At 69.4% G+C, this 18,949-nt stretch overlaps 1 protein-coding gene across 1 annotated transcript; it reads right to left on the bottom strand.

The window, feature by feature from the left end:
• Positions 1-34: 34 nt before the first annotated feature.
• Positions 35-18,099, bottom strand: IGSF9 (immunoglobulin superfamily member 9). Its single transcript, XM_032093374.1, is given in 24 exon segments — positions 35-456; positions 535-637; positions 719-893; positions 965-1,157; positions 7,452-7,601; positions 8,090-8,343; positions 8,345-9,278; positions 9,658-9,703; positions 9,859-10,029; positions 10,392-10,476; positions 10,558-10,808; positions 10,900-11,075; positions 11,149-11,272; positions 11,386-11,536; positions 11,865-11,981; positions 12,059-12,199; positions 12,275-12,417; positions 12,523-12,668; positions 12,829-12,970; positions 13,098-13,215; positions 13,383-13,534; positions 13,663-13,832; positions 17,443-17,638; positions 18,033-18,099. Coding segments are annotated over 24 exon segments (4,332 nt in total). The 5' UTR covers positions 18,085-18,099; the 3' UTR covers positions 35-314.
• Positions 18,100-18,949: the final 850 nt, after the last annotated feature.

The raw sequence follows: 18,949 nt of genomic DNA, 5'->3' as shown, positions 1-18,949 counted from the left end.
CCCTCCCCCAACCCCAAATCACGACCATCCAGGCCTGGAAAGAAGAGGAGCCATTTATTGGGCACAGGGATTGGTCCCCAACACACTGGGGGGGCCCTGCAGCAGCCCCCAAAGGCACTGCGGGAAGGGGGGGTGGGCGCAGCAGCGCCGCCCCCACCCAGCCAAATAATAATAATAAAAAATGACTTTGGTCCTGACAAAACTGGCGGGGGGCATCTGCCCGGGCCGGGGGGCACCCGGCTGGTCCACGGCGGGGGTTAAGGCAGTCTGGGGGGGGCCCCTGGCAGGCAGAGGCCTGGGGGGCCCGGGAGGACTCAGAGGATCTGGCGGGGCATCCCATAGCCCGTCATGCCGGCCTGAGAGGCGCCCCGGTTGGTGCCCATCTGCAGCCCGATGACGCTCTGCCCCTCCTTCAGCTTGTCCTCGGAGAAGACACGCCGGTTCTCCTGTGACTTCCTGCGGGCACAGGGGGTGTCAGCATCCCCACAGCATCCCACAGCCCAGCCTCCTCCCCCTCCAGCACCCCCCACCTACTTGGGGAACCAGTTGGGGTCTCCCACGAAGAGCCCATCGCCCTTGGCCACGGCCAGGCTGCCCAGGTTCATCAGGGTCCTCTGCACACACGCCATGTTCTTCCCTGGAAGACCCAAAGCAGGCTCAGCTTTGTCCCAGTCCCTGTCCCTGCTGTGTCCCCACCCACGGCCACCAGGTCACTCACCTTCCCAGAGATCCACAGTCTGGAAGATGTCGGTGGCCGCGATGCCGTAGCGCTCGGCCGCCTGCAGGAACTGCGAGATCTGCTCCATCTGCTTGAAGGCCATGGCCGATGCCTGGATTTTCGCCACGGGCGCTTGTCCCCGCGGGTGGAGGCTGTTGATGAGCCGGCACAGCACCTGCACGCAGGGTCAGGGGTCAGATGTGCGGCGAGGTCACCCCTATCCCAGCTGGCCCCAGGGGTACTCACCGTGCCATCCTTCAGCCACTGCTGGAAGCCGTCCCTGCCAGGTGCTGGCTGTGCCACTGCACTGCCGCCGTCACCACCACACTGTGCCAGGATCCAGCGCACCAGCACCTGCTCCAGCTCGGGGTCATACTGCCGGTCAATCTTCTGCTGCACCTCCCGGCTCAGCCCGTACGACGGGCCCCGGTTTGCCATGCTGACAGCAGGGGGGTCTGCAGAGACAGGACCCTGTCAGTGGCTCTGGTGCCACTGGGGCACCCAAAATGGGACAGAGCGGGCCCCGTGACCTCGGTGTGGCAGAGCCCCATCCTGCCTGGATGTCCGGTGCAGAGCCTTATCACCCATGCCAGGCGCTGCCCAGGCTCTGCCCTCTTCCTGCCCAGCTGGCCGGGAGCGGGCACCGGGTCTATGCCCACCCAACGGGTAACTGTTCCCCAGGCAGGGTGGGCAGCGCTGCAACCCCCCTGTGTCCAACCGGACTCCGCTCCGAGCATCTCCATCCTGCGGCTCGGCCCCGCCGCCGTGCACGGACTTGGCAGGCACTGGGGGCCGGTCGGAGCTTGTTTGCAGAGCTCGCCCGTTTGCTCGGGCCTGGAGCCAGATCCGGGACTGGCGTAGGAGCGCGGGGGCCAGGGCCGATGGCGGCAGTGTCCCCACCCCGGCGGGGCAGCCGGACCTCACCCCTGGCCAGGTTCTGCCTGTACCAAGGTGCCACTGGAGCGGTGCCACACATGGTGAAGATAATGGAGGTTGTGCCAACGTGGTTGTGCGCAGAGCAGCCCTGCCCATACAGCTGGGGTGTCCCAAGCTCCCGGAGTCTCTGTGTCCCCTCTGCCCACCAGTGTCGTGTGGTGGGCACATGGGGCTGCCCACTCGTGCGTCTCCCCCATGCTTCGTCCTGTGCCCCTGGCATTTGGGGGCACTCAGAACCCGGAGCATGTGCTGGTGGCCCTGCCTGCCCCGGTGTCCCTATCCCAGCTGGGATCATGTGGCAGCTGCTGCCCGGGGTCTGCCCAGCCCACAGCCGGGAGTGCCAGGCTCAGCTCGGGGCAGAGCTCGCCCCTGTCACACACCTGGCTTCAGGCTCAGAGGTCCTGTCACCAGGAGCAGCCACTCTTAGGGACAGGAGGAAAAACAGCCCCGCCCGGGTGCCCCCCAGATCCAAAGCCTTGGGCACAGTGGGGGTCTCCGGGGCGAGGCCTGGGGCATGAGGACCCTTCGAGGAGTGGCGTGGGGAGCGCCCGGCCGGGGGCCAACGCTTGGGAAACAAAGAGCAGCTGGAACTGGGATCATTTCCCGACCCAGCCGGGGCTTGCCCAGCCGGGAGGGTGACACACCCGGACCCAGCCCTGCTGCCCCGGCGACCTCCGGACCCCGCGGGAGGGGACTGCGCCCAGCCCGGCCGGGCCTAGGGACCCTCCGGCTATCGTGGGGGCAGCGGGGGTCCCAGTTCCGGGGCAGCCACCCGGGGGTTCCCAGAGACAGCCCGAGCACCCCTGAGCTCTCTCCTACGGCTGGCAGGGAGGGGGCTGTACCCAGCCGCGCTGGGACCGAGCCACCCTGGAGACCCCCGAGACCCCCCAGTGCCATCAGGCAGGGGACCTCAGCCAGCACAGGGCCACCCTGGGGACTCGCGACACACCCCGGGAACAGCAGGGAGGGGCTATGCCCAGGGCACGACCACCCTGGGGTCCCCAGAGCTCCCCGGACCCAGCGGGAAGAGGACCCGGCGGGGACACGGCCACCCCGGGGCCGGCGGGGAGGGGACCGGAGCCAGCCCTGCGGGCGCGCCCCGGGGCTCCCTCCGCGGCGGGGCCGGAAGCCGCACCCCGGTCCCGTTTCCCGGGCGCGGCCGCGTGTCCCGGCGGCTCCGCGGGCGCGGTCCGGCCGCAACCGCTACCGGGGCAGGCGGGGGGACACCCCGGGGGACACCGAGCGTGCCCCGGGGGCTGAGTGACCGGTCCCGAGCCGGTCCCCATCTCCGCCCCTGTCGCTGTCCCTGTCCGCATCTCCGTCCCGGTGCCCGTGTCGCTCCCGGTGCCCGGTGCCATCCCGGTTCATCACGTGCCCACCTGCGCCCGGTGCCCGGTGCCAGCCCCTCCCTACCTGCGGCGCCGGTCCCGCGCTCCCGGGGCGGCAGTGCCGGATGCCGCCGCCCGCGCCCTTTTCACGGCTGATGTCACCGCGGCCGGGGGCGGCCCGGGACCGCCCGGGACCGCCCGGCACCGCCCGCCCCCAGGGCGGGATCCGCCGGGGCCGCGGCCAGGGCTGGGACCGAGCCGCCACCGCGCCCCGGGGCAGCCCCGCCCCAGGAGGAGGACACGGGGGGGGCAGGGGAACATGGGGGCTTGCGTGGGGACAGAGTGGCTGTGGTGGGGACAAGGCGGTCATGGTGGGGACAGAGTAGCTGTGGTGCTCAAGATGAAGGCAGGGTAGCCATGGTGGCAAGTGGACAAAGGGATTGTGTGGGGACAGCGTTGCTGAGGTGAAGATGAGGTGGTCATGGTGGGGACACAGCAGTTATGGTGGGGACAGGGTGTCCATGGTGGCAGCGGGATACAGTGGCTGTGTGGGGACAGACTGGCTGTGGTGGCCGTGCTGGGGACAGGGTAGTCATGGTGGGGACAGAATGGCCACGGTGGGGACAGGGTGGCCACAGGGGGGATACAGGGGTTGTGGGAGGGACAGTGTGGCTGTGGTGGGTACAGGAGGGCTGTGATGGCAGAGGGACAGCAGCTGTGTGAGGACAAGGCAGCTGTGGTGGCAGGGGGGCACAGGGGCTGCATGGGGACAGGGTGGCTCTGGTGGCCAAGGTAAGGATGGGGTGGTTGTGGTGGGGACAGGCTGACCATAGTGGCAGGGATTGTGGAAAGGACAGAGTGACTGTGGTGGCAGGGGGACACGGGGACTGTGTGGGGACAGGGTAGCTGTGGTGGCTGAGGCGAGCACAGGGTGACTGTGGTGACAGTGTCACACAGGGTGGCTGTGGTGGCTGAGGTGAGGATGGGGTGGCTGTTGTGGGGTCACAGTGGCCATGGTGACAGGCAGACATGGGGCTGTGTGGGGAGAGCATGGCTGTGGTGGGATGGTTGGGGTGGGGCATGAATGGCTGCAGTGGGGACAGGGGGGCCGTGGGGACAGGGGGGCCATGGTAGCAGGGGGACACGGGAGCCACATGGGGACAGAGTGGCTTTGGTAGGGACAGTGTCCCTGCAGTAGCAGGGACAGAGTGACCATGATGGGAACAGGCTGGCCATAACCCCCCTGAGGATTTTGGTGGGGACAGTGGTTGTGGTGACAAAACCTGGCATGGTGGCAGTAAGGCACCAGGCTGTGATGGGGACAATGCCCAGGGGACAGAATGCCCACATTGGCACGTGGTGAGTGCCAGGGCCCTGTTGTGACGATGATGGGGACAACCAGGGCCTGACTCTGGTGGCAGGGGGACAGCTCAGGGTCGGGGGGAGGACGTGGCCTCCCCAGCACCCGCAGTGTCCCTGGTGGCGCCGGGAGAGTTGATGGCGTTTGCACAAGTCCCGTCTCCATGGGAAGCACGACCAACAAACAAAACCTCGGCTCAAGGCCACCAGCCGCCTCCAGAACCGGTGGCAGGGCCACTGCTGCAGTGTCCCCGTCACCCCACCCACCCCTCAGCACCCAAATTGGCACCCGCCGGCCCCAGCCCAGCCGAGGTGCCACCGGAGCTCAGCCGTGGTGCCACCAGAGCTCAGATGTGATGGCACCATCCTGCTGCGGACCAGCCCAGAAGTGTCCCCTTACCCTCCCTGAACCCCTCCCGCACCTATGGGTGCCACAGGGTGGGGTGTGTGTTGTCACTTTAACCCTTCAAGGGTTGTGGGTGTCCCCTGGGGATTTTGGGTGGTGTTTCCTGTGGCTTTGGTGACATGGGTGGGGGACACATGGAGGAGGGGACCAGGGCAGGGAGTGGCACGTTGGGCTGACCAGTGGGACAGGGGTGACATGGGGGGAACAAGGTCAGGGGGTGACAGAGAGGTGCAGGAACAGGGACAGGGTTCGGGGTGCCAAGAGGGGGGTGGCACAGTGGCAGGACCTGGGGTGACAACGCAGGAGATTCAGAGGTGACACAGGGGACAGGACCCACAGAGGGGGGGAGCAGGAGGGGGAAGGTCCCAAGGGACCCGGGTGACAGGAACAGCGACGCTGGGGCAGGATCCTGGAAGGACTCAGCCAGGGGACACAGGGGGTGATCTGGGGACAGGACCCCCAGGGGTAGCACAGGGCAGGAGTCAGGGGGACAAGGCTGGAGACCATATGGAGGTGAGGGGGTGTCACAGGGCACTGTTCTCGGGGGACACAGGTGGGGACAATGTGGGGGTCCCAGGCAGGACTCCCAAAGGACACGGGGGGGGCTGATACAGCAGACACAGCAGGGAGGGGACCTTGGGGACAAACTCAGACAGGGATATAGGGCAGGATGAGGGACACAAGGGCAGAGCAGGGGGCATGGTGTGATGTGGGGCAGGGCCAGGAGACAATGGGTGACAGGCACGGGGACACGGAGTGGACATCACAGGGGGACACGATGGGGGGACGTGGGGGCACAGGAGTGGGTGTGGCAGAGGAACAAAGGGGACCCGATGGGGGGATATGGGGTGGGCATGGCAGCAGGATGTGATGGGGACATGGGGTGGGCATGAAGTGGGAGTGGTAGGGGGGACACAGGGGGACATGATGGGGGACACCAAGGGACGGGGCGGACGTGACAGAGGGACATAATGGGAGACGTGGGTGACATGGGGTGGGTGTGGCAGGGGGATGTGATACGGGGACATGGGTGGACGTGGTGGGGAACGTGATGGGAACACAGGGGGACCGGGTGGGCGTGGCAGCGGGACATGGGGGAATACGGGGGGACATGAAGTGGGCATGGCAAGGGGGCACAGGAGGAAGTAATGGGGACACGGGGGAACATGGGGTGGGCGTGGCAGGGGGACACAGGAGGAAGCGATGGGGGACACAGGGGAACATGGGATGGGCGTGGCAGGGGGACACAGGAGGAAGCGATGGGGGACACATGGGAGACAGGGGTGGACGTGGCAGGGGGACATGATGGGGACACAGGGGAGACATGACGGGCGGACGCGGCAGGGGGACACAAGGGCACGTGGTGGCGGGACATGGGGTGGGAGTGGCAGGGGGACAAAGGGGGACGCGATGGGGGGACAGGGGGGGTGACCCACGGCGGGACCCCGCGATCCGCGACCCGACGTGACCCGCGCCGGAGCCCACGCGCGACCCCCGGTGACGTCATGGCCCGCCCCGCCCCCGTGACGCGCTCCCGAGCAATGCCCATATAAGGGCACGAGGCGCGCGGGCCCCGCCCCTCCCGCGCGCGCGGGGCCGCCGCCAGGCCCCGCCCCCCCGAGGGTGGGGGGAGGACGAGCGGGGGGAGAACCGGGGGAGGGACACCGGAACGGGGGAGGGGGGGGCTGCGGAGAGCGGGAGGGGACAGAGACATCGGAGAGGGGACAGGAATGGCGGGCACCCGGATAAGATGGGGAGGACACCAGTGGGGAGGATACCGATAAGATGGGGGGGTGCCAGGAAGATAAGGGGACACCCCAATAGGGGGGACACTGAGAAGATGGGGGGTACCAGAACATGGGGGGAGGGTCACTAGGTCCCTAAGGGAGGGTCAGTAGGAAGATGGGGGGGGACCAGGAAGGTGGGGGAGACTGCGATGGCGGGGGGGCGGAATTGATAGGAGGAGGCTGGGAAGATGCGAGGGGGAAATGGGAAGCTGCGGCCAGGGAAAGGGGAAGATGGGGACAGAGGAGAATGGGGGGAGAATAGGCGGTAAGCCTGCACAAGGCACGGGGACGGGGACGAGGTGGGAGGGGGACACCGAGAAGATGGAGGGGGAGGGGGTGTAGGATGGAGTGGAGATGGGATATAGGGGCATGCAGGGAGATGGGGTGGTGGTGGGGGTGGGTGGTGATGGGTGGGGGGTGGATGAAGGGCGTCACGGGCCCTGCGGGGAGCACGAGGAGAGGGCGTTTAGGAGGAGTGGGGAGATGGCAGAACCCTGCGTGCCTTGGGGATGCCGGGTGCCCCCCACCAACAAGAGCCAGAGCTGCTCTCACGCCTCTTTATTCACCCCCCCTGCCCCATCCTTCCAGCCCTGACCCGGGTGGTCCCAGGGGGGTCCCGGAGGTCCCTAGAGCAGCGTGGCCAGTTCGAAGCGCTCGGAGCAGCACCCGCGGGCGCCCACCCGCTGCCGCCGCTGCTGGGCTCCCTCCCTGCGGCGCCGCGCCCCCGGCCCCTCGGGGCGGGGGGTTTGGCCGCGCTCCGGGGGACCCCCCGCCCCCAACGCCTCCGCCGACACCGAGCTCACCGGGGCCGAGCCGAGCTCTGCGGGGAGACAGGCAGCGTCCGGCCCCGCCGCGGCACCCGCCGGGGCGGCCACGGGGCCCTGGGCACGGGGATGGGGGGCGCGGGGGGGCCGCACTCACTGTGCCGCTGCAGGTCCCGCAGCGCGATGGAGGAGCCGGGCCGGGCCGGGGCCGCGCCCCGGTAAAGCTGCAGCGCCTCCAGGAGCTCCGACTCCAGCGCGAACTCCGCGTCCCACTCGTAGTTCTCGTCCACGGAGATGTTCCTCCTGCGGGGAGGGGGCGAGGGGCACGGCCCGAGGGCGTGAGACCCCGAGGATGGGCTCCAGGGGAGACCCCAAAAAGTGAGACCCCGGGGATGGGTGTGAGAGCCCAGGGATGGAGGTCAGGGCAGACCCCGAGGTGCCAGATCGCAGGGATGGGCACGAGACCCCAAGGATGAATGTCAGGAGAGACCCCAAGCCACAGGTCCCCAGGGATGGGTGTCAGGGGCAGATCCCAAGGCGTCAGATCCCAGGGATGAGCGTCAGGGGCACCACCCCGAGGGATGTGGGGACACAGCGGGGAGCGGGCAGGGATGCTGGGGGAGAACCGGAGTGGTCCCTCGGGACAAGGACAGTGGGGCGGTGTCCCCAGAGCACTGCAGGGCTGGGAGGCAGGGAGGTGGCTCCGTGCCAGGACACCCCATCCCAGGACAGGCCCGGAGCTGCCCCCGCACGCTCCGGGAGCTCGTCCCGGCGCCCTGCCCACGGCTCACCTCTTCCCGGCGCCAGGATCCGTCCTGCCCCGTCCCTCCTCCGCTGCCGAGCCCCCGCTGTGCCAGCTGCCCCCGTCCCCGAGGGGGGTGCCCAGGAAGGTGCCCCCCAGGGACGGTGCCAGCGAGGGGGGCCGCAGGAAGGAGCCGCTGCCCCGGCCGCTGCTCTGGCTGGTCAGGCTGCCCCGGGGGAGCTTCTCCGGGGGCGCAGCGTCCGGCGGCCGCCCCGGGGCCTCAGTCCGGAGATGGGAGGGGGGCTGGGGGGGGAGGCCCGGGGCTGGGGGAGCAGGGCCAGGCGGGGGAGCCGGGCAGCGAGGCCTTGGGGGGGCCCACGGGCAGCCGGGGGGGCTCGAGGAACGCGGCGGTGGCGGGGAGGGAGGTGGCGTTGGCACTTGTGTCAATGCAGTCCGGGCACAGCGTCCGCCCCACGCGCGGGGGGCTGGCGGGGGGCTCCGGCCCGGCGCCGGCACTGGGGGGCTCCGCCGGCTCCTCTGGGGGGGGCCAGTCACCGTCCACACACATCTCCTTGAAGAAGGGCAGGCTGAGGTACTGGAGGATCCCGCTGACGGCCGGGGGGCCGGGGGACACCAAGGGGCCGGTGGCCGGCTGGGGGGAGCCCTGGCGGGGCGGCGAGTCCCACGGGGGGCCGTGGCGGGGCCCGGGGGGCTCCTGGGCAGTGCTGTAAGGCAGGGTGGCGGCGGCGGAGGCCACGGGGCTGACGTCGGTGATGCTCAACGCCACAGCCTCGTCCACGGGGCTGCTGCTGCCGTAGCCGAAGTAGCGGCCGTGGCGGTGGCTGGAGGCCCGGGCACCCCGGCGGGGCTGCCCCGCAGGCTGGGGGCGTAGCGAGACCCCCCTGTGCCACACGGGCTCATCCTCTTCCTCCTCTTCCTCGTCCTCCTCGGTGGGCAGCTGGTGGTAGGGCTCCGGGGGGTCCCGCAGAGGGTCCGGCTCTGGCCGCGGGTTGGTCTCCACCACAAAGCGCCCGTCGGGGCCGCGGCAGATGCGCTCCAGCGGGACGTGCTCCCGGCCGTGGCTCTCGTAGCCAGGGTAGCGCTCACCGGCGATGCTCAGCCCCAGGCTGGTGCCGGCCTTCTCACCCCACAGCAGCGTCCGGTGCAGGCTCCGGTACGGCGACGGCTGCAGCTTCAGCTTCACCGTGCTGTCGGGGCTACCAGGGCCACGAGCACTGCTGCAAGGGAGAGGCAGCAGCTGCAGCACCCCCAGCCGTGCTCCCGGGCCCTCACTGCCCTGCTCCTGTGCTTCCTGATCCTTTTTCCAGCCAAAACTGCCGGGAGGGAGCACGTGGGGGAGCCCTGCCCCCAGCGCCCTGCTCCTAATGCCCTTGGTCAGTGGCAGCACGGGGTGGCCGTCCCCAGGCTGTCCCCGTGCCCCCAGCCGGTGGCAGGGGGATGATGAGGAGTGCAGTGGGATGGGCGGAGCGTGGCATGGAGGGAGAGGGACAGGGATGGGAACATGGCACAGGCAGGAGTGGGACAGGAAGGGAGGGGAGCGTGGCAATGCTGTGGCAGGACAGGGAGGGAGCGTGGCAATGGCGTGGTGTGACTTACTGTGGAGGTGGAAGCTTCTTGCTGGGGGAGAAGACGAGTGGTGGATCTGGAAGGCCATGAGAACACAGGGGGATCACACAGCGAGCAACTCAAAACGTGATGAGGAGGAGACAGCGGCACCCACTCGGGCCCCACCCAGGCTGGCCTGTCCCCTGTCCCCTGTCCCCTGTCCCCTGTCCCCTCCTGCTCCCCGGCTCATACCTTGGCGGCGCTTGTGGACGCGCGCGGCGCGGCGCCGGTTCATGATGCAGGCGGCCATGGTGCTGAAGATGACGGCCACGCTGAGGAAGCAGATCCCCCCGATGACCCCCGCCAGCACCGGCTGCGGCAGCAGCTCCGGCAGCTGCGTGCGGGACGGGTACACCTCCATCCCTGCCACACACAGGGCATCCCATCAGGCGGGCACAGCCCCCCTCGTGTCACCGCGTGTCACCAGCACCACAGGGACACAGCGAAGCCTCAGCCCTTGTCCCACCAGGGCTGCTCTGCCCCTGGGGGGACCTGTGCCCCCCGTCATGGGCACCAGGACAGGGGATGCTCTGGTTCGTGAGGCTGAAGCCAAGGCAGATCCATGGCTGTTCCCACAGCTTTAGCCTTGGGGGTCCTGCTCTGTCCCTGACCCCAGTTTACCAGCAGGGACATGGGGGTGGGAGCAGCATGAAGGGGGTTCTCCTTTGGGAATTTGGGTGCTTTGCACCTCCAGCTTCTACCCCAGGGTGGCAGCCCAGCCTCACCTGCCGTGGAGACGTTCACCGTGTTGCTGGGGTCGCTGATGTAGCTGCCAGCAAAGGCCACCAGTCGGAACTCGTAGAAGGCGTCCTGCACGACATGGGGCTGTGAGCCACGTGGCCACGGTGGCCACCATGCCCTAACCCACCCCAGCAGCCAGCCAGATCTCACCTTGATGAGCCCTGGCACCAGCACCTGGGTGTTGGTGCCGGGGATGGAGCGCTCCAGCACCTCCCAGCCGCCCTTGCCCTGCCGCAGCTCCAGCGCGTACCCGCTCAGGGCCACCGAGGCGTGGGCAGGGGGGTCCCAGCGCAGCAGCACCCCCCGCACGGTCTCGTTGGCTGTCAGAGCCCGCGGTGGGGACAGGAAGACGTGCACGGTCATGGCCGGCGGCTCCGGAGGCACTGTGGTCACTGGGAAGCCTGGGGAGGAAGCGGAGGCCGGCACAAGGTGGGAACGGGAGCCTCCCGAGTGTCTGGGGGCACCAGGGGTGTTCTGGGGAGTTCCCCTTACCCCTGGGCATGGAGGTGACGATCTGGCTGAAGGGGCCACTGCCCAGCTTGTTCTGGGCCAGGACGCTGAACTGGTAACTGGTGTCCGGCTGCAGGTTCTCCACCAGAAGGTGCTGAGCCCCCGCCGGCACCGACAGCGACACCCAGTCGTGGTGCGCCCGCGGCGGGTACCTCGCCCTGGGGACAGCAGGGACCCGTGAGCCCAGAGCTGAGGGCCCTTTGGGGGGACACAGGGTGGGTGGGCACTCACAGCGGGGTGTACCAGACGCTGAACCTCTGGAAGTAGCCTCCATCAAATCCCGGCTCCCAGGAGATGTTGGCGGCCAGCAGCAGCGGGAGCACGGAGACGTTGGTGACAGCGTGGGGGCTGGTACCTGGCGGGCAGCAGAGTCACACTGGGGGGCTTGGACCACCCCTTCCAACACAGGGTGGGGTTTGCATTGCCCACCCCAGCACCATCCCAGCCCACCAGTGATGGGCAGCTCACCCAGCACGTGGACAGAGGTGGCAGCAGTGACACTGGCCACCTGGCTGGTGGCCGTGCACTCCCAGACTCCGTGCTGCTCCTTGATGAGGGGGCGCAGGACAAGGCTGCTGTTCCTGTCCACCTGGGCACTGCTCTTCCCCACGCTGCCCACCTGTGGGACACGGACATGCTAATGGGGGCCACCACTAGCCCACCCCCGTGCAGGGCTGGGATGGTGACACCGCCACACCGGGGACAAGGGCACTTGAAAAGGGGGACCCCCCACCCTGGGGCTGGTTTGGAAACCAAGGGGCAACAGGGACATTGCCCCAGGAGTGATGGGATGGGGACACTACCTTGGGAGTGACGTGGGGACAGGAACATGGCCCCAGGAGTGATGCAGGGACAAGGACACTGCCCCAGGAACAGTGCCCTGGAGACCAAAAGCAATCTCTATCCCCGGGGGGGTTCAGCTGACCCCCCAAAGCAGCAGCCCCTACCTTCAGCCAGGTGATGGTGGGGGGGGGATCCCCGTGAGCTGCACAGGGGATCACCAGCTCCCGGCCCACCTCCTGGAAATATTCCTCCTTGGGCCGCACCGTGAAGGCGGGAGGGTCCTGCAAGGCAGAGGGGCAGCGTGGGGGGCTTGGCAGCGTGTGCAGAGCCAGGGAGGGGACCCCGGGGGGCTCCTCACCTTCAGCAGGACGCGCGTGGGCCGGGACTCGCCGGCGGTGCCGTAGCTGTTGTAGGGCGTGCAGCGGTACAGCCCCAGCGCGTCGTCGTTCCCCGTCGCGATGACGATGGAGCCGTCGGGCCGCACGGACCAGCCGGGGAGCTGGGAGAGGGGAACGGCTGAGGAGAAGGGATTTGGGAAGGTGGGAAGGGTGGTGGGGGGTGGGAGCAGCCATACCTTGTCCAGCTCCAGCGGGCGCCCGTCCCTCGTCCAGGTGACGGAGAGCAGGGGGGGGTTGGCGCGGGAGGGGCAGCGGATCACGCCCCGCATGCCCTTGGGTAGGTGGGTCTCAGGGAGCATGGTGGTCACCTGCGCTGGGTCTGCGGGGACCCACAGGGCTGGGGTCCCCATGGGGCACCCCCCGTTCCCACCACAGCCCCCACAGCAGGGACCCCCACGGCCCGGGGTGCAGGGGGGGGTCTTACAGAGCACTGTGATGAAGGCTGAGGCGGAAGGCGGCTTCCAGAGCCCGTTGCTGGGGGTGCAGGTGTATTTCCCAGCATCGTCCGGGGTCGTTCGCTGCAGCAGGAGGCTCCCGTCCACCAGGACACGGACACGAGCCTGGAGGTGGCTGGGAGGGGAAGGGACAGCGGTGAGTGCCTGAGTTGGGACTGTCCCTGCTGCCCTGGCGTGATGGATTTGCCCCCACCACACATCCAGCCCATCCCGGGCACTCAGGGCCAGGTTTGGGGGGCACAGCAGCCCCAGTGCTGTCCCCATTCCCGCCGTACCTGAGGTGGAAGACGTTGCTGCTGCCCTGGAACCAGGTGTAGGTTAGGTTCCCTGGGTACGCCTCAGCCTGGCACGTCAGAAAGGCATCTTGGGAGATGTTGACGGTGACATTCTGGGGTGGCACCACGATGATGGGCGGCCCTGGGGTACAGGGCAGAGGGGCAGTGAGGGCAGGGGACAGTCCCAGCTGCTCCCAAAACCAACCACGCCGTGGCTCCCTCCATGCCCGCAGCCCATGGGGCAGGGCTGGGGGACCACCCGTCCTTACCCTGCACGAGCACGCGGGTGGTGTGGGTGACAGTGCCCTCCTTGCTGGATGCGTGGCACGTGTAGGTGCCCGCGCTGGCACGTTCCACGGCGGCGATGCTCAGCGTCCCGTTCCTCACCTGCAACAGCACCAGCTGTGGCACAGCCACCCAGTGACAGGGACGTGCCCCGTGAGCAGGGTGGTGGCGGCAGGCAGGTGCCACTGCAGCAGGGATGGGCACTCCAGCCATGCACAAGACTCTGCCCACACCCCACACAGGGGTGATCGGTGGTTTGTCATCCTCACCTGCACCGTGTCCCCGCTCTGGACAGGCAGGTCACTCCTCTTCCAGGTGACAACAGGCTGGGGGTTGCCGACAGCCCTGCAGGTGAGGCTCAGTGCGGCCTGGTCCCGCACCTCCACGAATGCGGGGGGGGTCTCCAGGAAGGTGGGGGGTGCTGGAAGGCAAATCCACATCCAAACCCTCACCCCCAGAGCTGGCTCAAGTGGTTGTGGAAGCCCAGCGGATCCAGTGCCAGCCCTGGGAGATGTGGGCAGAGCAGGTGGGGCTGGGATGGGCCAGTACCGTTGACGGTAAGGTGGATCCAGGTGCCGTTCTGGAAGTCGGCGTCGGTGCTGTGCCGGTCGAGGAAGAGCACCCGGCACTCGTACCAGCCCTGGTCCTCGGCGCGGAGCAGGTCCAGGCGGAGCGAGGCACCTTCCTCCAGCCGCACTCGACCTGCGCGACAGCAGCGGCTCAGGGACAGCCAAGCCCCCGGCCACCCCCTCGCCCGGGCCACCCTCCCCCGGGGCCATCCCCTCCCCGGGTCACGCCCTCCTCGGGCCACCCCCTCCCCGGGGCCACCCTCTCCCGAGTCACCCCCTCCCTGGGGCCATCCCCTCCCCAGGGTGCCCGCCCACGCTGGCACCACGGGGGGCTGGGAACGGCGGTGCCAGAGGTTGGGCACAGCGACATCCAGCACTACACACATCGGTGCCACGGAGAGGAGGCGACAGTGGCTCTGTCACCCGCCCCCGTGGAGGGTGGCCTCGGCGGGGTCCCCCAGCACGGCGGGTCCACGCACTTCGAGCATCGCTCCCGGCGGCCGGCCGGACTGGTCCCACCACCCCTCCAGCTGCACAGCCCTCCCCCGACCCCTTTTCCCCCTTCCCAAGGACCTTTCCCCCACGGCTGCGTCCCCCCGGGAGCCCCCCCGGCGTTCTCACCCTTAGGAGCCCTGCTAAGCCCCGGCACCTCCGCACCGGCCCCGCTCCCCGCGGCACGGGGGGGGTCACGGTGAGCCCCCGCTCGCCTCGCAGGGACGAGCTCTGCAGCCCTCCGGGGGCACACGGTGACCGGGGATCCCCCAGGCCGTGGGGTCCTCGCCCCGCGCCAGCCCCACGCCCCGCGGCCTCTTTGATGAGGAGAGGGATAAGAGCCGAAGCGAGAGCGGGCGCAGCCCGTTAATCCCCCGGGCTATTATCAGAGCCATAATCGGCTCAGGGTGCAGCGGGCAATTGGCTCAGCCCAGGCCGGGGTGTGCGGCCAGCGGCACCCACCGGCCCGAGCACCCCCTGTCCCGGACACTCCCAGCCTGGGCACCCACCATCTCGGGCACCCCCTGTCCCGGGCACCGCCTTCCCTGGGCGTCCACTGTCCTGAGCATCCCCTTCCCCAGGCACCCCCCGCCTGGAGCACCCCCTTCCCCGGGCATCCATCAACCCAGCACCCTCTGCCCCGGCACTCCCACCCCGGGCACCCCCGGCCCATGCCAGGTGACCTTGCTCCCGGGACACCACGGTAGGGACACAGCCCCGGCACTGGAAGCGCCAGAACAGCCCACGATGCTCCATCAGCATCCCAGGACCGGCAGTTCCCAACGGGTTCCCAACACAGGAAGTTTTGGGGAACCCCGCTGCCAGCTCTGCCCGGTGCCACAGACAGTCCCCACGCACTGCCCGAGGAGTCCCGGCTGGCACCGCTGGCAGCGGGATTGGGATTCCGTGTCCCACCAGATTCTGTGTCCCACCAGACGAGCCCGACAAGGATGAGGAGGAGTGGCAGGAGCCGGGCAGGCGGGTTTGGGCACCGAGGCTGAGGGACAGGATCCACCGCGAGCTGTGCGAAGCCCGCACACAAACGTGCAAACCCTTCCCACAGCGCCCAGAGCTGTCTCCCACCCCTCTGCCTTCACCTCACAGCTGTGGGACGAGGGGTCCGCCGGCCCTCACCCCAGACCCGGCTCCCACGCCGAGCCCTGGGAAGTGGGACAGCTCTGGGAAGCTCTGGGAAGCTCTGGGAAGCCCGGCCCTGCCAGCAGCTGCAGCCCCCAGCCCCAGGCGCGGCGGGAGCAGCCGGCTCCCGAACAAAGGTCCCTTTGGAAGGGATCAGAGTGGCCTGGGGACGCCCCTCAGCCTCCCCCTAATCCCCCCCGTGCCGGCCCCAGCCCCCTCCTCCTCCTCCACCGCCCTGCAAAAACAAAACCCTGTGGCCCAGCATCCCCCCGCGCCTGGCAACCGACATTCAGCGGGACACAAAGGGGTGCGGGGGACACAAAGGGGGCTGCAGCCCCCGCCACGCGGCCAGAGCCGGGGAGGGGGGGGGTCTGAGCCAGGCCAGAGACCACCGACCCTGCTGCAGGGCAGGCGATAGCGGCCCATGGCACCGTGGGTGGCGGTGGCACCCAGGGGAGAGCCGACCGCATCCCCCAAGCGCTGTCACAGAGGCAGCTGCAGCCCACCCTATTCCCAGGACGCCCCAGATCCCCCCAGGAGGGACACTGGTGACAGCCGTGGCCCCTCTGGGTGACACCTGATCTGATCCACCTGGAGAGAGGGGGCTGGCGACGCCCTGCGCCCACCGGCCCTGCCCTTCCCTGCACCCATCCCTTCCCGGCGGATGGAAAACAAGCCGCCCCGCTGCCATGGCGACGGCCGCCAGCCCCCCTGCCCACCCACCTCGCCCTCATTCCAGCCACCAGCCCCTTCCCCCAGCCCTGATCCCAATCTGCTCCCGCAGCCCCCGGGGCCGCGCTGGCGGCGGGGACGAGGGGACACGGGGGGGGGGGGCTGCGGGCGGGACGCTGCCAGCTCCTTCCCGGGTAACCGGAGCTGCGGCAGCCCCGGGGCCCCTCGGCGCTCAGGTAACAGGAGCCCAGCCCAGGCCTCCCGGCAGAGCAGGTGCCTTGTCCTGGCCCGGGGCTTCGTTGTCACCGCTGGTTCCTCAGAGCCAAGTCGGAGCTGCTGAAAGCATCCCCAGGCGTCTCCCAAAATCCGTGCCCTCCCGTTTGGCCAGGGAAGGGGCAGCGGCTGTCCCTACCCAGGGGATTTTTAGGCACGGGACAATTGTGGCAACAGGGATTGGGTCCTGATCCGGGAATGATCCTGTCCCCCCAGGAAGGGTCGGATCAGGGATTTTGGTGTGTGGCTGGCACAGAACGTCGGGGTTGGGCTCAGCCCAAATCCCCCACGGGCTGCCAGCCCTCCCCATGCCCAGGGGACACTCCTGTGGCCTTCTCCTCCCTGCTCGCAGGGATCCTCGCGCTGCGATTCCTCTGGCTCTGCCACCACTCACTTTAAATACCCGGTAAAGCAGCGAATATCCCCCTCCCACGCTCAGCCCGTCCCCGGCCCAGCTTTGCTCCAATTAGCAGCTCCCCCGAAATCCCCTCCCCAGCCTCAACATTCAGGCGACCCTCCTGTGGCCTTCTCCTCCCTGCTCGCAGGGATCCTCGCGCTGCGATTCCTCTGGCTCTGCCACCACTCACTTTAAATACCCGGTAAAGCAGCGAATATCCCCCTCCCACGCTCAGCCCGTCCCCGGCCCAGCTTTGCTCCAATTAGCAGCTCCCCCGAAATCCCCTCCCCAGCCTCAACCTTCAGGCGACCCGCACGGGCCGAGGCAGTGCCCACAGCCCCCGGCACGGGGCATCCCGGTGGCACCGGCCCAGGGTGACACGGCCAGAGCAGTGCCGGGCACTCGGCCGTCCCGCCCTGCGGGAGATGCCCCAGCAGCCAGAGGCCACGGGGGTGGGCTGGGGGGATTCTCCCACATTTTGCCCTGTGGGGATCGCTCCTGCTGCCAGGCTGGGCAGGGATCTGCGTCCCCTCTGCCAGCTGGGGACCCCCATCTCTCCTGCCATCCCTGGGGATGGGGATTGGGATTCACCTGCTGTAGGGACCTCCCTGGCTCCTCACCATCCCTTCCCGCCCCCCGAGACCCCTGGGAGAGCCCCCCACTTCCCCGAGAGTGGGATTAAGGTGGTCCAACAGCAGCAGCACCCGGTGGGACCCATCTTCAGTGAGCGGGGACACGGGACACCCCACGGGGACCCCCGGGACCCCCTGCCCGCCCGGTCCCTGCGACTCACCCGCGTACTCGGGGTCCACGCGTGGCGAGTAGAGCCCGAACTTGATGAAGATGGGGAGGACGAAGCCGAAGCGGACCCACTCGATCACGTAGAGCGGCGGGCGCGCCTCGTGTGCGCCCAGGAGCCCGCAGCCCAGCAGCGCGCTGCCCCCGACGCGCCCCACCACGGCCCGGGGCTTGCTCCGGCCGCTGCCTGCGGGACCGGCCCCGGGCACGGGTGAGACGGGACACACCGGCATGAACCGGGACGGGGTCGGGACGGCACGGGACACACCGGGACACAGCGGGACCCTTCCCCTGCCCCCGGAACCCCCCGCTCCCGCCTCCCCAGGACCCGGCGCTGGCCAGACCGATCCCACCGCGACACACCGGGACACACCGGGACCTTCCTCCCGCCCCCGGAGCCCCCCGCCCCCGCTGTCCCCAGCCTGCTCCCGCCTCCCCGGGACTCGGCACCGGCTAGACCGGTCCCGCCGGGACACACCGGAACGCACCGGGACCTTTTCCCCGCCCCCGAGCCCCCCGCCCCGGCACCGGCCAGACCGGCCCCGCCGCCCCCCCCCCCGCTCCCCGGGGCGGCCCCTCACCCCCGGCTCCGGCGAGCAGGCTGAGGACGGCGGCGCGCAGCCACCACCGCATAGCCCAGGCCCCCCCTGCGGCGGCTCCCGCGGCGTCACCGGGGCCGGCGGACCGGCGGGCTCGGCCGGGCAGCCCCGGGGGCACCAGCCCCGGGCGGGGGGCGCGGGGGGCTCCGCGTCCCACCGCTCCTCATGCCCGGCCGGCCGCGTTCGGCTGCGCTCGGCTCTTTCCGGCTGCTTCCGGCTCTTTCCGGCTCGGTTCGGGTCCGTTCGGGTCCGCTCGGCTCCGGCCGCCGCCGCCGGGCGGCCGCAAACAAACCCGCGACGCCGGGTGGGGCCGCCCCGGCCACGCCCCCCACCGCCCGTTGCCGCGGCGACAGCCAATCAGAAGCCGCCGCTGGGCGCTTCCAGAGGCGGCCAATGCGGAGCGGGGCATCGGAGAGCGAGGGATGCTGGGATTTGTAGTACCCGGCGGGAGGACGGGGGGCGGGGGGGATACGGGGTGACACGGAGGGATATGGGGGGGCAAAGCGAGGGGGACATGGGGGGACACATTGGGGATCACGGGTGGAACCGGGGGAGGCCCGGGGGGCTTCGGGAGGGGCACCTAGGGGGAGGACACAAGTGGGACACATGCGTGAGACACACGTGGGACATAGGGTGGGACACGGGGGGAGAAAAGGGGGGGGACACGGGGGGGGCACGGGGGGGTTGGAGAGGACACGCGAATGAAGCACACATGTGGGACACACGAAAGGGACACATGGGCGGGGGGATATGGGGACACACTGGTGGGACTGAGCAAAGCAGAGGTGGGGACACGTGGGTGGGACTGGGGGGGGACGGGGGGACACGTGGGGTCATGAATAGGACACAGGGGTGACACACGAGTGGGACACACGGGGGAGACTGCTGGAGGACATACG

The sequence above is a fragment of the Corvus moneduloides genome, chromosome 29, assembly GCF_009650955.1.
Source record: "Corvus moneduloides isolate bCorMon1 chromosome 29, bCorMon1.pri, whole genome shotgun sequence".
NCBI lineage: Eukaryota > Metazoa > Chordata > Aves > Passeriformes > Corvidae > Corvus > Corvus moneduloides.
This window is presented reverse-complemented; position numbering and strand designations above follow the sequence as displayed.